General features: G+C 45.2%; 1 protein-coding gene across 4 annotated transcripts in view; it reads right to left on the bottom strand.

Moving 5' to 3' along the window:
• The window catches only part of RGS6 (regulator of G protein signaling 6), a 534,053-nt gene that overhangs the window by 64,166 nt on the left and 445,995 nt on the right, over positions 1-23,892 (bottom strand). For all 4 annotated transcript variants that reach the window (XM_063091836.1, XM_063091838.1, XM_063091840.1 and 1 more), the window contains exons 7-12: positions 22,404-22,468; positions 18,289-18,365; positions 15,965-16,046; positions 14,417-14,491; positions 12,675-12,773; positions 11,512-11,573 (exon numbers count right to left, since the gene is read on the bottom strand). In XM_063091836.1, the coding sequence (XP_062947906.1) occupies positions 11,512-11,573; positions 12,675-12,773; positions 14,417-14,491; positions 15,965-16,046; positions 18,289-18,365; positions 22,404-22,468 (460 nt within the window). The remainder of the gene's footprint in view (positions 1-11,511; positions 11,574-12,674; positions 12,774-14,416; positions 14,492-15,964; positions 16,047-18,288; positions 18,366-22,403; positions 22,469-23,892) is intronic.

The following is a 23,892-nucleotide window of genomic DNA, read 5'->3' as shown; positions in this document are numbered from 1 at the left end:
TTGTCAAATTCACCATGTTATGAAATAGCCTTGTTGAGTACCCAGGACCACTGTGATTAAAAAAAAAAAAAAAAGAGGAAAAGCATCTCTAAAGGATCTTGAAAATTCTCTACAAATATAAAATATATGATTGAAATCACCATGCACAGTAGAGGCATATCATCTGTCCTGTAATCCTCCTACAAGCTACGCATCTTGCCTGGCAAGTCTTCATTAATAAGAGCTTTACAGCATCTCAGGCAGAATGAATGAACATGAGAGCTCTAAGAAACCACTGTGGGGAGGAAAGGTCAGGCTCCAAGGTGGTGCCACGATAGGAAGCCACCCCTTTGCCATGTGGGTGAATTTCATTCTTCCTGGTTGCATACTGAGGAATGTATTAGTTCCCTAGGACTGCTGTAACAAATGACCACAAACCTCATGGCTTAAAACAACAGAAGTTCATTCTCAGTTGTGGAGGCCAGAAATCTGAAATAAAGGCTGCAGGGCTGTGCTCCCTCAAAGCCTCCAGGGAAGAATCCTTCCTCGCTTCTTCCAGCTTCGGGTGGTTTCAGGCAGTCCTTGGCTTGTGGCTGCATCACTCCAGTCCTTGGCTTGTGGCTGCATCACTCCAGTCCTTGGCTTGTGGCTGCATCACTCCAGTCTCTGTCTTTGTCTTCACATGACCTTCTCTTCTGTGTTTGTGTCTTCTTTCTCTTATAAGGACACTTGTCATTGGATTTAGGGCCCATCCGGACAATCCATGATGATGTTATCTTGAGATTCTTAACTTACATCGCAAAAATTCTTTTCCCAAATGAGGTCTCATCCACAGGTTCCATGGGTAGGTCTTGGACATATCTTTTTTGGGGGGCCACTATTCAACCCACTACCAGGAACATGAAAGAACAAGCTGGAAGTGGGGATCTGGAGGGCACACTTGGCCAGTTGACTCCTTTGCTCTGATTAGCACAAAGACACACCTGCAGCAGGTAAGCTAAATCTTGTTCAAGGGGTGACAGCCACACGGTGGTGCTCCAGGGTGCCTGAGTCATAATGATATATTGGGGGGCTCTCCTGATTATGAGACATTTGGGCATCTGCAGCATTCTCAGAATCTGAGATGACACAGAGTCCACGGGGCTCCCCTCAGCCAGGACCCCTGTGTCCCCCCAGGATGCCTGCCCAGGCCATTCCAATCATCTCAGCCTCAGCTGGCTTTGTACCTCAAATAAAATACATCCACTTGGCAGTCCAGGCAAAAGGTAAGGCCTTTGTAAACTAGTTAATTACAAATTATGAGGGAAGAGTTTTAAAGCCAAAAATAGATTTCCCTGAAGCAGAACATAGGAATGGAAAAAACAAAACTTCCTCCCTAGGTTTTTGTGAGACAGGCTGGGGGTTCCACAGATCCCTCCCAGCTTGTGTTTTGTCAGGACTTTCATACCTCCAGCCTGAGAAGGAAGGTCCAGCCACCCAGGCCAGGTCCCCTGCATAGGTCCCCAGTTGGAGCCCTGAATGAGCACTTGGGGTGAGAGGGGGCAGGGGAGGCTTGGGAGAGGCTGGGATGGGAATCCAGAGAGCACTTGGGCACTTGGAGGAGCCTGCAGTGTGGACTGCCTGACACTGCAGCTGTCCACTGACCAGCCTGAGGCAGCGGACTCTTAGAAGGCCCGAGAGCAACCAAGGAAATGGGAAGTGGTAGGTCGTGACTCAAGTTATACTGAAATATTCTCACAGCGCCAGGTGTCTCCTTGAGAAAGTGAGACTCATCCTTCAGATGGGTGGGTGGGGGAGAGCTGGTGTGGTTGACAGCTCAAGGTGGGATTTTGTTACCATCCACATTAAGACCACAGATATGAGTTTGTAACAGGCATTAAGCATGAGTGGGATTGTTCCTGTGACCCGGCCCCACAATGTGCCTTCTCAGGTAAGGGTCCAGGCAAGCATCAGCATATACTGTGGAGCAGCACGTGGAGAGAGGAGTACGACCTTCTCTGCAGGAATTCCTGACAATCTGAGCCAAGGTAACAAAGCTAAAGTCAGCACGATCAGCTAACCAGCCAGCCAGTGTCAGTGATGGGTGGTATTGGTCAGAAGGGAAATCTACTGCACTGGAGGAAGGAAATCTATTTTGTTAAGTTACCATAAAGTTAGGTAGAGACTTTGTATAGGGAACAGTAAAACTACATGGGCATGTGTATGTTGAATGTTGTATTTAATTGGCAGATGTAGAATTTACTGAATTATCAGAATTAGACCTCTGTCTTGGAGCTATAAGAGAAACTCTTGGTCACAAAATATTTAGAGATGTAGATTTTTTCAAAGAGGAAGAGGATGAAAAATTTGATCTTCCGAGATTCTAAGAGAAGGGGAGAGATTGGGGGTGGTCCATTAGTTTCTAATGGCTGCTGTAACAAATTACCATATACTTAGCAGCTTAAAACAACCCAAATGTATTATCTTATAGTTTTAAGGGTCAGAAGGCTTCATGGGCTAAAACCAAGCTGTCAGTGGGACAGGCTTCCTTCTGGAGGCTCTAGAGGACAATGCATTTCTCTGCCTTTTCCAGCCCTGGAGGCTGCACACACGCCTTGGCTTGTGGCCCCTTCCATCTCCAAAGCCAGCAATGGCTGGCTGAGACTTTCTCATGCTGCATCACTCTGACACTGACCCTTCGGTCTCCCTCTTCCACATTTAAGGACCCTTGTGATTACAGTGGCTCATCAGATAATCAAGATAATCTCCCTATTTTAAGGTCAGCTGATTAGCAAATAACTCCATCTGTAACCTTAATTCTCTTTGCCATGTATAACCTGTTCGCAGGTTCTGGGGATTAGAATGTGGACATCTTTGAGGGACCATTATTCTGCCTGCCACAGATGTAATTTGAGAGGAATTTATGCAGAAGGTAGAAAATGAAGTCACCTGGAGGAGGGTGTGCCAGTAGATAAAGGTGTATAGAAGGCCTGCATGGACTTTTTGGGAATGGCACCAACGTGCCATTGCATATTTCACTGCCAATGTCACAGCCCAAATAAAACCAGTGTTCACGAGTCTATGCTGCCTCATTCATCCTGTTTGCCATCATCACCGCATGGAAAAGACAGGAGATAGCAACATGCATTTTCTTGGAGGTTCCTATGAGTGACCTGGGCTTTTTGCAGTCTGCTGCCTCAGCTGCTCTCTAGACTCTTCTGCAGTGGGGTCGATCTTTCCCAGAGAGAGTGGCAGAGAGGGTTAACTCCACAATTGGGGTAGCAGAAGACTGAGAGGAGGTGAAAGAACACCCCACACTGGCCAGAGAGGGAAGGAGACTCCTTTCTTCTGCTTCTCAACATCACCGCACTGTGCAGAAACAGCACAAGGGACGGAAGCAAGGACTGCTTGCCTTCTTCCTGCCCTCGTGTCGCTCTCATCTGGGCTGGAGGTGGCTTATGCTTGGGCGCTAGAGCTTCCAACGGAGAAAAGAAACAAAGGGTCAGCTACATAGGATGAGATCTAAGCTTAATGCAGAAAGATTAAAAGGCTTTTGGGTTTGCTTCTAGGCTGTCTAGCACCAGTTCTCAGGTGCGAAAGGAGGTTCGAACAGAGACAGAAGCGCTGCCCAGGAATATAGTGAACATACTTGGTCATGGTGACTCTCCTGCTGGGTCTCTTGGGAATCTGAGTGAAGCAGATAAAGATGGGAGAGCAGGCCCAGAGGATGTCTCTGGGTTTCTGCACGGTTCTACCCTCTCCTGAGAGATGTACTCAGGAGACAAGTACACAGGGATACTTCGGAGGCTGCTATGGACTTATTGATAAGCCCTGCTCCTGGCCATGGTTGACTTGTCCAGGAACCATCTGATCCAGGCAGGTTAACATCCTCTTTCTCTAGCTTCAGCAACAGCAGATGCATAGTCACAAAGTTCAGGGGCTGGCGGTGGTCATGTTTCCTGCACATGTCTGCCATGAAAGACAATGAGGTGGTGTGGAAAGAGGAGCAGGAGCAGAGATGAGGAAGGGGTCCTGGATGTGCTCGAGGGCTGTCAAGCACCAGCTCTTCCTGAGCTTAGTGGCATCGCTGCCCTTCACAGAGTTCAGCCCTGCAGCCCTCGTTGTGTTCTGGGAGCCAATATATGCTTCTTTTTGCTAAACCAGGTTCAAGATGGGGTTCTTTCACTTGGAACCAAACTACTAGTATGGTTGAAAAGGGGATGAAGGTGATGGGAAGGTAAAAGCAAGTATATTGAGGCAGCCTTTTGTAGAATTAGCTAGAGAGGTTCCCTCTCTCTCAGAACCTGTGCTTCCCGGGGGTACCCAGACAACAGGAGGAACAGAGTGTGCTTGGACACACATGCCAATGGGAAGCCAGGCAGCAATGAAGGAGGTGGCAGCGGCTGACACATAGTACTGCTGGAGTCCAAAGTCAACAGCAGCGATCACAGAAAAACATGAGACAGGACAAGAAAAGCAAAAGGGAGAACAAAGCAGGCACGTGAGGAGCTTTGTAGAATGCTCAGTGCATAGCAGCATGTAAGTAGAGATGGCCCCAGATAACTGGGTCAGCAGAGGAGCAGAATTAGGAGGAGATGGAAAAAGAAAATAAATCTAGGAAATCCAGAGGAAGCGTGTTAGGAACAATGTTTGTCCTTGAGAAATGTGAACATTCGTGTCCCCGTATCCCCGACTCCTTCTGATTAGTATATGGTTTTCTTATTTCCAAATGACAAATTCTCACGTCATTGGAAGAAGCTGACCTACCAACCTTTAGCAACCATTATTGGGTGCTTTGAACTGGTTCTTGGGTGGAAGGGTGGAGCTGGCTGATTTGTTCATGTGCTCCTGCCCCATCTACTAGTAAGTGACAAAAATCACCCGATGGCTGTCAGGTACACTCTGTGGTCAGTCAGTCACTTAGCAGGCCCAATTCAGCACCTACCAATGTCATTAAATAGCAAACAGGAAGATGTTAAGGACAGCTGTCACAGTTTCTAACTACATTAACCAGTCATGGTGGGGGGAGGGGTTATTAATACAAAATCTTCCTAATTGGGGTCTATCTTTGATAAACTTGGAGAGGAAGGAAATAATGAAGGAGAGTTTAGAAAGCGTTTAGTCCAACCACCTGAAAAAGTTGGAAACAATTTTTAGATTTCATCTTTTCTCCCTTAACAACGACAACAAAAAACTCATAATTACTCATGTTACAAATTGTACAGATGTGAGAAAGAAAGGTATGACAGGTGAGTTTGAGGAAGAAGAGATGTGTCCATCAAGAGCTGAGCAACACCTGGGAAGAGTCCCATGAGAAGTACAGCAGCTCCCTTACCCATGGGGCAGACGTTCCAAGACCCCCAGAGGACACCTGAAACCGCAGACAGTACTGAATCCTGTATACATTATGTTTTTTCCTTCACATATATACCTACGATAAAGTTCAACTTATAAATTAGGCACAGTAAGAGGTTAACAATAACTACTAATAAAATAGAAAAATTGTAACAATATACTGTAATTAAAGTCAGGTGGATGTGATCTCTCTCTCTCAAAACATCTTATTGTAGTGTATTCAGCTATTTACGGATTGCAGAAGGCAACACCGAGGATAACGGGGGACTACTGTACACATGTATGGGGTTTGGTTTACAGAACAGGTGGATGAGAAGATGAAGAGATACTGACATTGGCAGGCTCCAGAGAAAAGGGACAGTGAAGTATAGCTGGTGGCTCCAGGAAACCATTATTCAAGGGAAAACAGGCATGGAATCTAAAGCACTATGGGACAGTGACCACCATTCCTGCCTTAGGGATACAGTAATGATGCACTGCGTCACTCATGAATTCAGGGCCTCTAAGCGAGAAGGAAACCTGGGAACCGAATGTGAACGAGGGGGTGGATTGGAAATTATGGCTGCACGTTTCCCCTGCTATGTGCAATTTCTAAACTATAATGCATAGAAGGGAATGAGGAACAAGAAGGGGATCTGATGAGAAAGGAAAACAAAAAGCTGAACAGCACTGCAGAGAGGAAAGAAAGTTTGGTTCCCTTTAATTAAGTCATTCATTAATCTAATTTCTTTTTCATGCTGGAGAAGGTGGGGAGGAGAGAGAATATAAAGAATTCCTTAACTGCAGGTCACCCAGAGAGCGTACATTCGATAGAGAAACGTGGAAGGACTGAAGGAACATGCAGGTGAATTTAGCTCGTCAGAAAGAAGAGCATAAGCCAGGCCAGGTACCATGGCCCTTTTTCCCACATGCTACAGATTCCAGATCTTGGTCTGGATACAGTCACCCTGGCTAAAATGTTACCTCTGATCTTTTCTTCTGTCCCCTAAGATGGGCTGGGAGAAAGGAGAAGCAAGGACCCTATGGATTCTGGAGTCACATAAAAACCAAGTTATAATGACATCTTTGACCCCTTTTTTTCCTCCCCTGAGACTATCATTACACATTAAGTTCATGGACTTCTATCACCCCAGCATGTTTTTAATAGACCCCTAGGGTATCAAGGCCTTTGCTGTCTTATCTCATTTCATTAATTATATCTCATGATCACTGAGGGTCAGGAGGTGGAGAAACCAGCATCCAATTTCAGGGAGCAGCAGCAATCTCAGAAATGAGCAAACAAAATGATATTTAAAAAAATCAATTTGGCAGTTGGCTGTGACACCCAAATGGCTCCCAGTAATAGAGCAAGGACAAGGCAAGCACAGATGCAAGTACAGCACAACATGAAACAACCCATCTCTCCATGTGCAGCAGCGTGGGGGGCCTGCGGGGACTGAGGCGTGGCTCAGCGTCTCTCCTGGTGGGGAGAAGTCTCAGGGGAGAGGCAGGGAGATTCCAGACAATTTGGAACTAAAATGTACAGATGTTTGCAAGTCTGTTAAATGTTGTAAGGCTTGGGTGAATAACAGACGGGCCCCTGTGGGGACTCTTGCAAAGAGTAAGACTTCATTTACTTGGCAACTTCAACTATAGATCATAGATAAGATAAGTGACCCAAAGTGCCTCTGAGCAGAGTCTAGTTCATTGTCATTCAGAAGAACATACCTCACAGAGAAGGCTCTTCACTTCTGCTTTAGGATCAAGGCTTATGAACTTGGTTATTTGATTTCCTGGTATGATCAATCAATTTAAAAAATGCAGTCTATTTCTCCAGTCCTTGAATTTAGCCTGGGCTTGTGACTTGCTTTGCCCAATAAAATGCAGCAAAAGTGACAGAGTGCTAGCTCCAAGCCTCAGAGGTTTTGCATGCTTCTGTGCTCTCTCTTGGAATCCCTCCGTCCCTAGGTGAACTAGGTCAAACCAGCTGGCTGGAGGATGAGAGACCATCTGGAGGAGAGCCCAACTGTCCCAACTGAAGCCATCCTAAAGCAGTTGAAGCCAAACATGTGACAGAGTCCAGCCCAGATCAGCAGAGCTGCCTACCCAGTCCACAGGTGCACACAGAGCCTGCTGGCACATAGACACATAAGTAACAGGAAAAGCCTATTGTTTTAAGCCACTGAGCTTTGGGGTGCTTTGTTACTCAGCAATACCTAACTGATACAGCTGGTTTGCTACAGATTGGAAATGGGGACCGGTCAGAGAGGAGGAAGAGCTAGTAGAGACAAGCATGCTGACAGGACAAGAAAACAAACCAACCAACCAACAGCTAAAAGTCAGAAATAGCAACTCAAAGAACATGATGGTTTGAGGCCATTTAGGGACGAGGAAGCAGTCTGTGGCACCTTATCAGATCCTGATCACTGAAAGAGTTTTAAAGTATAATATAAGAACACTGACCCCGATCATTCAGAAAAATTAACTGAAATGTAGTCTCTTTTCTTTAGGAAGGCAAGTGCATGAACCATATTTAAGAAAGATTTTCATTTAAAACAGTCAAGATAAAAAGCTTAAAGTATTAAGTGCTATTTATCTGGAAAATTCATTTATGTATGCAGGGACCATACTTTCTGAAATAAAAATTGGGTAACATCCGAGAGAGGCTTTTGTATTGCTTCCAGGTGCAAAAGGCAGCTTAGAAAATGCAGTCTGGTTGTCATCTTGCTGGCATTTCAGGGACATTTAAGCATTCGTGGGGACCATGGACAGAATACTTGAAACTGGATGACCTGAGAAAATCTGTGCAGAAGAGCCAATCTCTTCTTGTGTGACCCCTCCTCCTCAAAGACACCAGACTTTTGTGGTGGCATGTGTAGCAGTGGAGGGGAGACGTGTAGACTATGACTGCTGTGGGGCCAGCTTCAGGTGACCTGCCACACCCCTGTGTGGGAGACTGAGAAGGAGAGAGGGTGGGTGGGAAGAATTGCACTAGCACCAGCTGCGATCCTCAGGGCAAGCCTCCTTGCTGGCCTGCCCTTGTTTGTTCCTCTGCTGTCTTGTGCACTTGAATTCTGTTCTTTTCCAAAGCACCGTTAAGTGCCACACTGGAAAATAATAATAATTGTTCACATTCATTGCACGCGTTCTGAGTGCCAAGGATGGGACCAAGCTCTTGCTGTGCGGTAACTCATTAACCCTATAAATTTACTACAGGCTGAGCACCCCTAATCTGGAAATCCACAATCTGAAATGCTCCAAAATTTGAAACATTTTGAGCACCAACATGACTCAAAGGAAATGCTCATTACAGCATTTTGGATTGCAGATTTTCAGATTAGGGATGCTGAACTGGTAAGTATAATGCAAATATTCCAACACTGAAACAAAACAAAACAAAACAAAACAAAAATCCAACTCCGAAATCTGGAACACTTCTGGCCCCAAGCATTTTGGATAAGGGACACTCACTCTGTATTACCATCTCCCCTTTAAAGAGGTGGAAACAGAAGCACTGAGAGATGAAGCAACTTACTTCACTAGTTAGAAATAGGAAATGGCAGAGGCAGGATTCAAGGTCCGATGGTTGGCTCCAGACCCAGCTGCCTGTACTGCTCCTTCAGTTTGCAAAGATTCCTTATTCCCTCCCTGCTGGGTCTGGCTGCACCCTTTACCCCCACCCTGACACTTGCTTTATCAGCTCTTCACTATCACAGGGCCCCCTCGCTTCTCCCCACCATTAGTTCTCAAGGAACTAAGTGAAAACAACGGGACCTTCTCTCAGGGGGATGGGGTTCTGACTAATCACCACTTATCACCAGGAGCAGACCCAGGGAAACCAGGTCCGGGGTGGGGATGTGTGTGCCCACCTGAGAGAGCTCAGCTTTCACCTCTGGCCAGCTGCCAGTGCCACCTCCCTGTCCTCATGCCTGCAGAGCCACTGACAGACCAGGCTTCAGGCTCCAGGCTGCTTTATCTCCCGCTGACACCTGTCTCCTCTCCCTCCTCCATATCTGGGAGTTTCCTCATAGCTCTAATGAAAAACCCTTGTGTCACATTGAAAAGTTGCCAGTTATTGCTGCAGGGAATAAAATCCAGCCTCTGCTGGGTGGAGACTCAGGAAAGCTTCTAGCTGGTGAGGAGTAGCCGGTTGGAATAATCCTTTCAATGTGAGCAGTCTCTCAAGCGTAATCAGAGGGTACCGGGTGGTGCCCCTCCCTGACAGCGAGCAAGCAAACAAACAGTAGGACGTGCCAGGCTCCCCACCACACCACACTGTGGCTTTCTCCCTTCTCTGGCCTCAGCACATCTGCACGATGTCTGCGCACCTCGTGCCGATGGTTCAGGCTCTTTCCCCACACCCCAAAGAGAAGACAAAACTGATGTCCCTTCTGATATGAGCTCTCAGTAATGGCTTCACCACATCCTCTGATGCCAGGTCAGACCACTTGAAGACAGTCCAAGATGCAGATTCCTCGGATCTACCCTGGACCACTGAATCTGAATCCCTAGGGCTGAGGCTAAGGAATTTCTATTTTTTAACTCCCCTCCCTCACCTGGACTACGGTCTGGCAACTAGGCCAGAGCAAAGTGCTCCCCGCCACACGCTGCTACGCCTGCACATGCCAAGTGCCCTTCCAAGGCCAGATCTTAGCATTGCTGGCACGAGCCTCACAATATACCAGGGCAGCCATCTCTGTTCCTGTTTCACAGAGAAAGAGCTCGTAGTTCTTCACAGGTTGTGACACCAATAGAGTTGAGGTCATCTGGCTATGTCACTTACAGACACTTTGTGGAGGCAAAGGAAACCACAGTGAGATCTAAAAAGCATTTTCACAGCCTGGTAGTCTGGCCAGAAGCCCCACATTACGACAGTGGAGGTGGGTGTGAGGGGCTCTGCAGCCTACAGAGTTAGCTGAAGCTGCGACTCCAGAACAATGAGTATGTAAGTGTAAGCCGAGCTCCAGCCATGGCCGCCTTCTGGAGCATTTGCATTAGAGAAAATAGCAATAATCAGTGATTATCAATGGGATGATTTTGCCCCCCACCCAGGGGACATTTGGCAGTCTGGAGACATTTTTGGTTGTCACAACTGTTGGGGAGGGGGGCTTTTGGTGTCTAGTGAGGAAAGGTCAGAAATGCAGCTAAATATCCATAGGACATCAAGAACACAACAAGAAACGATCTGGCCCAGAATATCAATAGTGTCACTACTGAGAAAATCTGGAGTAGATATGAGATGCCACCAAAGACATGAACCCCTATCCAGAGATGTCCTTAGCCTCCTGAAGGCAGAGTGTTAATTCAGGCTTTTGGTTTGGGGCTGGAGTTTTCGTAGCTTCTGTCTGTTGTTATTTATCTAGAAAGAAGATGTGGATCAACCCAGGGGCCAGCAGAGAAAGGCTTACAGGTTGATCACATAGCCTGTATGAGCTGGGCATTAGGACTCAGTTTATCTGATGTCCAATAAATACCAAGACCCAACTTAAGGCCTCAATTCCTCCAGAAATCAGTCATCGCTTTAACAGTAGCATATGGATGAATAAATGTTCAGTTCTGATTTGATTTATTTCATACAGATTCCCCAGGTGATCTGCCCTCATCACTGAAGAGTTAAAAAATAGACCATTTAGTTAATAAAATTGAGTCTCCCACAAGTTAACGGCATGGAACCAGCTACTGGTGCAGATAGTAGCAAAAATGCTGCTGTGGGAGACAGGCTGGAGGGGCCAAATATTTTCTTTACAGCTGATTTGATCCAGTTCAGTGGTTGATGGTGTGTGGAGGCGGGACACCTCCTGATGATCCAGTCCCCTCCTGTTTACGTGGCCAGCACCTCAAAGAACACATATAATTTCTTTCCCCCTATAAAGTGAATCTGGGCATTTTACAGCTGAAAGGGGAGCAATTCCATTTGAATTAATCAAGAGTCTGAAGGCAAAGATGCATTTTGTGGCTTTTAAGGACATTCTTTCTTGATTGGCAAGGTCCCATGGCCACCCCCTGAAAAGCATTAGCAACACAGCACTTCTTGACATCTCAAGGGAGGTCTGTTATCTTAGTTATACTCACACGTAGCCTGTGGTTTTTCACACCCCAGTTTAAGGAGTAACTACGGTCTGACTCTGGGAGTTGAACACACTCGTTGACCATAACCCTGTAGCATTTCTCCCTTGTTAAATTAGAAGAAAGCAGTCATACTACTGAGGGGAAACATACCTTTCGGCCACTTTGGACATTTTCAAACAATGTCTGTCAATCTGCACATTCAAAAATGTTATCTGAGGATAGAGAGAACAGGGGTGTTAAGACTAAAATAGAAATCTTTTCTTCCCTTCACCCCATGAGCCCAAATCCTATATTTCCACCAAGATCTAAACACCTCCTCTGGTGAGACATCTCTACCCTCCTAGTTTTGCACGCTAACAGCCAATTTACCCCTTTGGACATTCCTACCACACTTACAATTCATGCTCTACAATTTAGCCTATGTTGCATATTCTCCTGTACTGTGTTATAATTTAAGTCTCGATTCCCAAAACTTGCAGTATATAATCCACAAAGCTTAGCAACAGTATGGACAGGTAACATGCGCACTGCGAATATCTATACTGACTGCGCCCCAGCGGCCTTTCCTCTGCCCACCGTGCACACGTATAGCGCACCTGTGTGCCTGGTTAGCTGGACCTGCACCATTAAATAGCTTCTTTACATAAACCTGTTTCCTCTTCCCCACCCAATAATATGCTTGCCAAGGGCAGACACCTAAAAGTTAACTCCTTTGGGTTTTTCCCCTCCACAAGCAGTAAGACATAATATCAATGGTAGGCCCATAATTTGCCTCATTACCAGTAAACTTCAGAAGGGATGAAATTAATGAGATAAGCCATCATCTGTTGACCTGGGCTCCTCATCACGAAGGAAAATACCATTCAACCAAATCATGCTGCAATGGCATTGGGAGTGGGGCTTTCTTTATTCTTAAACTTTCCTTTTGAATCACAGCAATGAGGTTAGTGGTGCTGAACTGGTTTACTCTGGAAATGCATTACAATTTTAAGGACCCTGTGATGTGAGCCCCTCCCCCCTCTGGCTCCCGCAGCGGTCTGTGGGAGACCCGAAGGCAGCAGTCACCCTGCGGCCCTGCGACAACTCCTTGACATCCTTCTCTAATGACTGCTGGAGGAACTGGGGAGAAAATTCTTCCTCTCCAGCTTCCGAGGGTTGTTCAGACACAGCATTCAAAGGCTCAAGTCCCCCACGGCTGGGTTCCACTGTGGTGTCCAGGAACTCAAAGCTCACTCAGCCATCAGAGATGAACATTAAAGGGCTTTTACACTGGCCACGTCTCCTCCTGGGAGTGCAGCGGTCACTTCAGTCACCTGTTTCCGGATGTCCTCTTTTGTAGTTTTCCTGATGGGTTGACTGGGGATGTGCACAGGGCTCTGCGACTGGGACTCTTCAGTCACTCCATATACTGACTAGAAGAGGCAAGAATATAGAATCACCTACCCTCAGAGTTGCAGGTGGCCTACCAGTCAGCTAGTTCAACCAGTCATCCGATTCTTTGAATCCCCTCTATGACATCTGGATGATAAGTCATCGACCCCCGCTTCAAGTTCTCCAGTGACCGGAACTCTGCCTCTGGAAGCATCTCATCCCATCTGTGGGCTGCCACTGTTACAAAATCCTTCCCTATATGTTGGGCTTGTAGATCAGTGTTTCTCCAAATATGGTCCATAGGCCATCAGTACCTGGTAAAGATATGCCTGTCCCAGACATACTGAATCAGAATCTCTGTGGCTGGGTGTGGGAATCTGCACTTTTATCAAATGCCCCAGGTGATCCTGAGGCAAAAAAAAAAAAGTTCAGGAACAACTGCTGAAGGTTACACACAAAGGCCCTGTCTAGATTTTCTCTTGGTCAGCAGCTGGTGCGCTCATCTGGGACACAGTTAAGACCGCAGGGTTTCAGGTTTTCCCTGTTAAGTTAAACAGTTTCCTGGCCTCGGTATCTCTCCATGTCTACAGCTATGGCTACTTTTAAAGCTGTTCCTAGTGTTATGGACAGGCTAAAGACAATCTTTGCCTTGGGAAAGGAAAAAAAAAAAAAAAAATCCTGAAGGGTATTAGCTGAAATCTTTAAAATCAAGAAGGGCTCTGATAATGTGTATATAACTCCATGAAATTCTGCAATATTAGAATTAGGGGGGCCTTAAAGATTAAATGAGGACGTTTTAAGACAAATATTTTAAAGTACAATACAGTGGGCATTGTTATCTCAGTGAAGAACAAAGTAAAATATATAAGTAGATTCAATAAGTTTATATATATGTATATGTCATGTTTCTCTCATGTGTGTGTTTGTATCAGAAAGGGATAATTGGTCATTATAAGAAATAGGGATGTTTGGGGACACGTCTAATCTGTTGGAATAATATGGAGTGCAGCCACGTGCTCCCACAATGTGGTCCGTGGTGCTGTGGTGAGGGCGGGTGTATGGATCGTGGGGCAGTCTGAGTGAGGCACCCCAGCTATGCCGTGACCCCTGCACTCTCTCTATAGAGAAACACAAGTGATCGTTGGGGTCATTCACAGTTGGGCAAGATGGCGATTCAAGTTTGGACATGCCAGCTCTACTAAAAGACTTTCATCTGCTTCTAAGTACCAAGCTCACTTTCACCTGTGGGCTTTTCCACTTTTTGTTCCTTTAGTTTCTTTTCCTCTCTGCCACCTCCCCAGAGCCAGCTGCTCCTGACCCTTCAGCACACTTGGCCCTGCTTCCAGGAAGCCCGTGGGAAGCCCCCATCTGTCTTAGCTTCCCCTCCTGGGCGCTCCTGAACCATCCTGTACCTCACCTAACACAGCAAGGATGGTCCTGCTGCCTGTGGCTTGCTCCGTTTCCTGCCAGACGGTGGGTTCCTGAGGACCTGCCACTGTGTCTCAGCAGCAAGCACAGTGCCATGCACATGCCAGCTGCTCAGGAAGAGTGTAGAGTGAATGAATGAAATGGTTCCAAAGACAAGAGGTGGTAGGATTACAACTAGTAAGATACTGTTTGAACAGTAGCAGAATTGGAAGGGCTATGTGCATCAAGAACTTTTAATTCAGCTAAACTTGCGAACCTTTTTAACCTTTTGAGGATTCTTCAAACGCCGACATTTTCTGATATCCATTTCTGTTGTGTTCACGCAGCCTGGCTGAGAAAAACAACAACAACAACCACAACAAAAAAACCATCATGTATATTACTAAGTAAAAATTACTCTTCCAATTTAGCCCAATTAACACCATCAGAACCAATCTTTATCTTTCTCATTACGGATAAGGCATACTTTTTTCCATTTTGCCATCATATGTGTCCCTCCATGGAGTTCTTATATGGAATGTAAAAGTTTACCTCCTACTATCTAAGGATGATATGCAGAGGGTATAGTGTATAGTTTTGAAGCGCAAACCTATTATTCAAGCGGCAAGATTGCTTCAGCCGCAGCCTTGGTTATTTTCCACACCTAACCATCTGAAAAAGACTCCAGTATCAGGATTAGGGAGCTGCTTTTTTATTTTTGCTTTTAATTAGTTTTTAGGAAGGCAGAAATACCTAATTCATTTTTAGCTCCATTTCACGAGGGAAATGCAACAGTTGTTTTAATAACATGAAATTAGAAATGCAGTCAAATCTTGCGAATGACAGATTTTGTATTTGTGAATTCGCCTACTTGCTAACATTTATGTGTAAACCCCAAATTTGTACTTGTGGTGCTTGAACAACCCCTTGCAGACATGCACAGAGCAGCAGAAATGTTGTCACCTGATGTGCATGTTCCCAGCTGAGATTGAACAAGGTGACACTCTGCCTTCTTGTTTCGGGCCTCATACTGTACACCAGTCTACTCGGGGTTTATTTAGTGCCAAGTTTTCTGCATATTTGTGCTTTTTATTGGTGATTTTGCTGTTTAAAATGGCCCCAAGTGTAGCACTGAAGTGCTGTCTAGAGTTCCCAAGCACAAGAAGGCCGTGATGTGCCTCATGGAGAAAATGCACGTGTTAGGTAAGCTTCCTTCAGGCATGAGCTATATAGTGCTGTAGGTCATGAATTCAATGTTAACGAATCAACAGTATATATTAAATAAGGTGTCCTTACACAGAAACACACATTAGACAATATTTTGTATTGATCGGTTGACAAAACTGTTGTGACCAGAGGCTCCCAGGCACCTAACCTTGTACTTCCCCCAGGAGCAATGTTTCAGTATTTACTAATTCAGTGTTGGCAAAGGCTTAATAGAACACAACTAGTCTGAATAAAAGAATTCACTGTATTTGAAAGAGAATATTTTAAGATTGAGAATTAATTGACAGTGGAAATGCAAATTGTTAATTTGGGGGAAGTAAACTTCTGGGGCCCAAAGCTACCTGGTGGAATTCCCATAGCCTCCCCCATTCCCAATTCCATATTTTCATAGATAGATAATTTTCAACAGGTGGAGCTGACATACATTCCAGAAAATCTACTGAGATTACATGAATGAATGGCAAAACCAGTTTTACAAAGCTGAGCAATTTTCTTAAGAATGAGACACCTGGTGGCTAAAGGCAGCCCTTTCTTTCTATAGAAAGAAACTAGAAAATTAAAAAAGAAAACCCTAGAGAACCAAGTAGAGCTTTCTCACCACTGGCCTGTGGACATCCCAAAAGGCCCGTTCTTGACTATCCAAAATTTTCCTTTCCGTCTTGTCCTTTTTCCGATCAATCCTGAAAGAGTAAAGAGAGGAAACAAGAGGCTTCTGTATCCTGTTTTTCCTCCTGACCCTTGCCCCAGCTCTCTGCTCCCTTTTCTAGGAGCTAAGTGCATGCCAGGCTATTGGCATCTGCCTGGTCCCCGCTCTCTGCAGAGCTATGAACGACAAGTGTACAATTCTCTCCAGGGAAGCTCAGAAATTCCACACATGATAAGAGAACTTGTTTTAGGCTAGATTACAGATTGCCGTGTGTGCAATGAACATGGTGGGCCTAAGGGAAGAGCAAGAACGCAGCTGTCCATCTGAAGTACTGAGATCTGGATTATTAAGAACTGAATTATCCATTGACACGTGTCCCCCTGTATCAAAATGGGTACCGTGTACACAGATGATAAGAAGGCATGTAACCACAGGCACGCCAGTGTTCCATCTTCAAATTGGAAAGTTTGGATTCAGGGTCAGTAGAAATGTGTTTAAAATGCTGCAATTATGCATTTTAAAAGTCACTTAAACCCTCTGGCTTTCTAAAGGCAGAGTAATGGCCCTAGCATGTGACAAGATCCAGAAGGCAAACATCACCGGCCTCCGCTGCGGGAGGCACAGATTGAGAGAGGGAAATGACAGGTGACAAAGACAGATCCTTCATGTTCTGATCAGCGGCACAGATAAGAGGCTGTTTTTTGAAAAAAGTATGCATCGCTTCATATTATCTTTCTGAGTAGAAAGCAACTCATACTAAATGCCATGTAACTTCTGGTTCTTGGCTCTCTTGGGAACACTTTATTTTACTAGACTGAAATAAATCCATAATCACCCCACGATTTTGTGATAATTACTGTGTACTTAAATGGCCCACAATTACAGTGTAATTGCAGAATTAATCAAAAAAGTTAATTGACAAATGCCACATATATACAAAGTGACAATCCCCCCCCCCCCTTTTTCTGTTTGATTCTGGAAGAACAAATTAGCGCTCCTCTTTGCTTCCCAGTGGCTTCTGAGTACACGGGCACGATGCTACCTCAGTCCAATCAAATCCCAGCCTCCTTCCCACCTGCTATCCACCTGCCCACCTTCCACTTCCTCAGGTGCCTCCTGCTGCAGCTCAGCAACCAGTGCCTAGTGCCCATCTCCCTCGGGGGCTGCTGGAAGCACTGGGGTGGTCCACAGGTGGCTGGCAACACGGGCAGGGGAAAGACTGCACAGGGAGGGCAAGTGCAAGGGCAGCGTGCAGACTGCTAGACCAGGTGACCTCAGGTCATCTCCAGCTGTGACCATAGCTGCGATCGATCCTTACCCACCCAGCCTGAGACCCGGCTCTAGGTGATGGGCCACAATGCTGACACGGAGTGTGAAAGGTCTGCTCCAAGACCCATGGGCACTGCTCACACACAGGCGGTGCCTGGAGAAAAGGTACACACATTCTCCCAGCTCAGCACGCCTTCCTCACCTCTGCTCTGTCTCACCTCTGTGAACACTCCTGCCTAAACCAGACACCATGGCTGGGAAGGGCAAGGGCGGTCCTGACCTGAGCAATTCTGTTTTGCAGAATTAAATGGAGCTGGTTGACAGCTGTGTTCATGGGCTGGGGGCATTTATTCCCCACTCCTCATATTTCCTTAGAGAGGAATGAATTTCCACTTTATTTCTGGGAGGAAAAAATATGGGAAAAACCTTTCCAACTTTTTCCCTACTTTCATCTCTTGTCCTTTGGGGAGGAAGAATGACATCACTTATTGGTAGATTTGGAAGGAGAAATTGAGAAAGCGCAGGCTGGTCCTTTCTGGGCCTCGTCTGGGTCCGCCAGTCCTCAGGATACCTGTTCTCTGCATGCAATAAACTTACAGGGTCAGCTCTGTCCTGGTGGGGGTGGCCTACAGATACCCACCCCTGGCCAGGAAGGACAAGAGAGAGAGGAGAGGATACTTGTGGTCCTCCCTAAAATCCCAATATATTTTCCTTTGAAGATGTAATCTCCAGTCCTCCAGGTTAAGTGGGTCTGATGATTTTCAGCCTCGGAGCACAGAAGAATAATCGGAAATCTCCTGGGGAGATTTTGAAATTATTTTAGAGTGACATTGGTTACAAAGATGAAACTTATCCATCCTAACCTTACTTTCTATTCAGTTGCTCTCAAGAGAGATTAGAGAGCCTAACACCAGCTGGAGACCTCTCTTTGGCAATCCCACTCTCACACCATCTCCAAATTCCAGAGTCTTTTTCTCTCTGAAAGGGTCTCTGTTAAGTTCACCTACTTTACTTGTGCTTCTGCTTGCATGAAGATAAATTCCCACTTTCTGGCAAAGGCCCTCTGGAGTCTTGCTAAGTTTTCCTAGAGAAAAATGAAAATCAACAAGAAGACATTCATCATCATAAATCAGCACATTGACACCTATGCTCATTCCAGAGCCATCCATTTTGGTTACTCCCAACAAAACAGCAGGACCCACTTTAAATTGACTGGACAGGTACCCAGTTTGACTTTGCACCAGACCCTCTGTACAGAGCTGAACTATTAATATTCATTTACGCATCCAAAAGTCTGAAGTCTCTATGGGTCACCTGGTTCCTCTCTTCCTGTGTTTTATAAGAACACAACTCACTCAGCACTTGTTATGAAGGCCACTGAAAATAGAGACAATGGTTTGTGTCTGGGGAAGGAACGATGCGCTCTTTGCACCCTGTTGGATATCTCTGAGAGCAAAACCAAGGATGGATTTCTCAGGACTCGTCTTCCAATAGGGAGCTGGGAAGGTCACAGGAAAGTAGAACCAGGAGCACCTGGCATTAGTGCTTTGTAAAGTCAGGATTCAAAAGTGGACCAAAGAGAGAGTCTATGTGGTGATGTTCATCAAAGAAAACCCAAAACAGAAAGAAATAAAAGTCACTGATGGTCACCTTTAGAGGAAAAGGGGAGAAATATTTTTTCTAAGTCTGTAGACTTACCTAGTGGAGCATCAGGGCAATGAGAAGGGGAGTTTGACAGGTTCCCTAATGATCCTCCTAATTCTGATGAATGCGAGGCTGGGGCCCACATTAAGCTATGTATTTTCATAGAGCTCATGCCAACACTAATTGATTACCCTCATTAGTGGATTGTTAATATAAAAGGAACTTCAAGGGAAGACCACCACACATGAAGTCACAGTTATTACTAAGGCTTGCTGTGCAAGTACTTCTAAAAACCGTCCCATTGACTCTTCCCCTGATCATAGAAAGCAAAGTTGGTAATGCCTAAATGTCAGTCAATTGGGAAGTAGTGACATAAATTATGACATGGTCATACCATGGAATACTAGGCAGCCATTAAAAACGGTAATGCAGATTATTACTACTGACATGGAAATATTCCCAAGATACCTACAGCATATGATTGAAGAAAGAAGCAGCTTACACACTAATGTTTATGAACTCGTTCTATTTTTTTTAAAAAAACTGTATGTATAGAGAAAACGGGGGATCATTAGGTTATTTTCTTTCCTTTCTTTGCTGTTTGAATTTTTTAAAAATAGTATATGTAACTGGAAAAATTTAATAAAATTACTGCATTTTGAAAACAAGATACTTTTTTAATTTCTAACCATTTTTATGCTGAACTTCAACCTGAAAGAACATCTTAATGCCATATTCTTTGCAAATACCAGACCAGAACATAATAGGGCAAGAGAAGAGAAAACTGAATAAATACATCAGCAGTTGATGCTGCCTTATTTCTGCGTCGGGCTTATTCTAAAACATGGATGTGGGGAAGAGAAGCACAGGATAGGGGGGCCACATGCTTCTGCAGTGTGGGTCTTTCCTAAAGGTCATGTAAGGGAAGTGATGTAGTCATGTTTAAACTCTTTGCACTGGGTGCACAAAGAGTGAAACAGCAGTCTTCTGAAAGAGGGGTGATGTGAATTCTGTGCATCAGGACAGGCAGGACTGGGCTCCCGGGATGTTGAGAGCCACAGAACAACCATGCTGGGGTTTGCTTGGGAAAATCATAATGTTCCAGCCAACATGTGATTTGATATGCAAACTTTAGCCAGGTCCTGAGGCTCTGGACAAACTTCTGCACTGTACACCCTTCTCTGCTGGTTCCGCCCATTCACAGGTCTGTGATGCTGGTGGGATCGGAGAGGGTAGAGGGCCACACTCAGGATCTGCTCTCCAATGGCATGCATATTTGCACTTGGGCAGCAGAGAGGGGAGCGATGGTCTAGTGGGCTTGGTTAGTATAGGAACCCAAGAGAGGCAAGGCCTGGCAGAATGGGGCCTCAAGCTTGCTTTGGAAAATTGAGATAGTGAGAGCAGGAGGAGCATTTGGAAGGTGGTGGGTCTGAAGAAGTTAAAGGATTCTCCACTGCCCTCTCTTTCTCGCAAAGCTGCCACCCTTCAGTCATTCTGGTCCGGCAGCACCCTCCCTAGGGAGTGCGTAGGGAGAGGGAGTGGAAGGTATGTGAAAATTTAGCCAATTTCTCTGATTCTCTGTGACCCATATAACGTTTAGCTTGGGGAAAGATTCTGCAACCAAAGTTAGAAATATATTTTAAATTATCTGTGAGTCTTTGAGTTGTCTTGCTTTGGTTTCTGGGCTCTGTCAAATGGGATTGGATATGAGCATGGAGGTAGGGCCTCTGAGTTTTGCAAGGAATCACATCTTATGAAGGAAGATGGAGGAGGAAGGTCAGAAACCTGGGGAAGCAGATACCTCTTGTGACCTACATCTTGTCTTTATTATCTGGATTGAATTTTGTCCTTAGATTTTGCCTCTACTACCGAGCATAGGAGTATGTGTATAAAAATGCAATTTTTAATTTCAATTTTAAAAATTATTGTATCGTTAAATTTGACTTTTTTCCTTTTGGTACAGTCCTGTGAATTTTAACACATGTGTAGATTCATATAACTACCACCACAATCAGGATACAAAATAGTTCCATCACCTTCCAAAAACCTCTTGTACTATCTCTTTATAGTTGCATCCTACCCCATTCATAACGCCTGGCAATCACTGATATGTTTTCCTCCTGACGGTTTTGTCTTTTCAAGAATGTCATATAAGTGGAATGGCTAGCCTAAGAATGGTGATGTTCACTCAACATGTCCTCGACACTCATTCAAGTGGCTGAGGGTTTCAATAGTTTGTTCCTTTTTACTGCAGAATAATATTCCATTGTATGGATGCACCATGGTTTAACCAGTCACCTTAAAGTGCATTTAGGTTGCTTTCAAAAGCTGATTATCACAGATAAATCTGGTTATTATTAGGCCTCACTGTCAGCTTAACATAAGAATATCTGCTACTCCCTCACTCTGCCCCCTGTCCCCTCCCTTTCCCTCAAGGCCAGTATGTTCCGATAAGGACACATATTCGTGGTACAACTCACCCTGTCCCCCTACCTCCTTCCTTTCTCTCAGGCTGCTGCATTCTGAAAAAAACATCTCGTATGAAGCAAAATAACCCCCCAAAACTGCAAAGCCCTTACAGAATGCTGAGTGCTCAGAATAGCTGCCCAAACCCCTCCAAACCCTATAAAGCCTCTGCTAGTCTGTAAGAGGGCGTAACACTGATCTTTCAGTTTCTCCTCCAGGTTTGCTGGAGTAAACTCCCTTGCTTGATAAACATTTGGCTTGGAGTCTTTTATTCTGTTTGGCCTCTCAACCTAACGGTTATCACAGATAAAGCTGGTATAGACAATAGTGTACAGGTATTTGTGTGAACATAAGTTCTGATGTCTCTAGGGTATGTACAAGGGTAGTTCAAAAAGTTCACGGAAAAATAGAATTAAAAGATAATACTAATATTTCCATGAGCTTTTTGAAGACCCCTCATGGGTAGGAGTGAGGGTGCTTGGTTATATGGTAAATGTATGTTTAACTTTATAAGAAGCTGCCACACCATTTTCCAGAATGGCTGTACCATGTTGCATTCCCACCGGCAGTGTAAGAGAGTTCTAGTTGTTTCACATGCTCACCATCATTTGGTATTGTCAGTACTTTTTATTTTAGCCGTTCTAATAGGTGTGCGGTGGTATTTCATCATAGACTTAATCTGCACTTCCAAAATGGCTAGTGACGTTGAACATCTTTTCACGTGCTTATTTGTCATCTTTTTGTCCTCTTTGGTGAAATATCTATCTGTTCAAGTCCTTTGCCTACTTTTAAGTTGAATTTTTTTTTAATTGAGTCTTGAGTGTTATTTGTACAAAGATACAGCTTTATTGTGAGGGTAAGCAGAGCTGAGAAGAAAGAAGGGGAAATAGAACGGCCTTCCCTTCCACTGTCTGAAAAGGACTAGGGGGAAAAGGAAAAATACAAGCTTAAGCAGAGGTGCAGACATGATTTTACTCTTCCCACGCATAGCCTGGAAGATAATCATACTTACTGCTTCGTAATCTGCCAATTCCAGCCTCGCCTTATTCTGCATCGTCCTCTTACAGAGATAGATCGCTGAGGGAAAAAGAGAAATTACATGCACAAAACCAGCCGTGCACTGGAATCATAAACCCACCCATCCATGCATCCATCCATCCATCCCTATGTGCCCAGCACTGTCCTGTGAAGAACAGGAATATGTTTTCTATGCGGAAGTCACGGCACCTGCCCTCCATGTCAGGATCAGATGAGGACCCATCTTCCAACCTGCCAACTTCCCTTCACCCTCTTCACTCTGCTTCCAAACATCCTCCACTCTGAGTGATCTTCCTCAAATAGGACCCTGTGACTCCCCGACCTAAAAGCTCTGCCTTGAATCCTCAGTGGCCTCAGAAGTAGGTTGGGCTCCTCAGGGTGGCAAATATGGTCCAGCCTCTGCTTATCTCAGAACTCTTCCCCTCCCTCACGAAGGCATGGCAAGGCCACCAAACTACTTTCAGCTTCACTCCTCTGCTTATGTGTCCTGTGCATGGAAGGTCTTTCTGTCTATCTGGTGACTTCTAACTAATCTCTGAAGACCCAGCTCGGTGTCCCACATAGCACCAGGACACCTTCAAACATAAAACCTAGTTCCATTGCACTGACATCCTGGGGTGGTGCCCCGCTCTAGGCTAAAGTTTCTCTAAGGGCAGAGGCAATGTCCTACTCAGCTTTAATCCCTGTCCATAGCACCAGGGCACCTTCTAACATAAAACCTAGTTCCATTGCACTGACATCCTGGGGTGGTCCCCCGCTCTAGGCTAAAGTTTCTCTAAGGGCAGAGGCAATGTCCTACTCAGCTTTGATCCCTGTCCATAGCACCAGGGCCTGTCCTGCCAGGTGGAGTGAGAGAGCAGTGCAAAGGCAGGACAATTCATGTCTCTCAGTCCAGGCTAAGGAAGGGTTCCTGGCCCTCTGTGGCCAGGGCATTCTCCCTCAAACGTGGCCTTCGTCACCTCCTCGCCCTCCCTGTGCTTCTTCAGTGTCTTCCTCCCTCCCCAGTGCCAAGTGGAATGACCCATGGACAACAGTGGATGCATTATATGAACGGACAATAGAAGGATCCAGAGAGAAGGTCACAGAGGACCCATGATTGTCTTGTTACTTGACAACTTAACTAGACTAAAAAAATCTCTGGTCGATTCCTTGCTGGATTAGCCAACTTCCTCCATTTGCTCTAAAATAATGTACTGACAGCAGGTAGCTGGTGATATTCTGGAACCTCGCAGCTCACGGTCTGCTCTCTGGTACGCCACGCTGCTGCTCTCACCAGTGGAAGTGTGTGCTCACAGCGTCAGTTGTGGTCGTTCCTAAATCTGCTACTGTCAGGCTCATCTGTTATTTTAATAACGTAAGTTCACTAAATATTACACATACCAATGAAGTGTGAAAAGAGAAGAGGTTGTTGTTTGTACAAAGATTCAGTTGGATGGTTTGGAACAACCTAATAAAGGAGAGTC

The sequence above is a fragment of the Cynocephalus volans genome, chromosome 3, assembly GCF_027409185.1.
Source record: "Cynocephalus volans isolate mCynVol1 chromosome 3, mCynVol1.pri, whole genome shotgun sequence".
NCBI classification, from domain to species: Eukaryota; Metazoa; Chordata; class Mammalia; order Dermoptera; family Cynocephalidae; genus Cynocephalus; species Cynocephalus volans.
The sequence above is the reverse complement of the archived record's forward strand: the minus strand, read 5'-3'. Positions and strand labels throughout refer to the sequence as shown.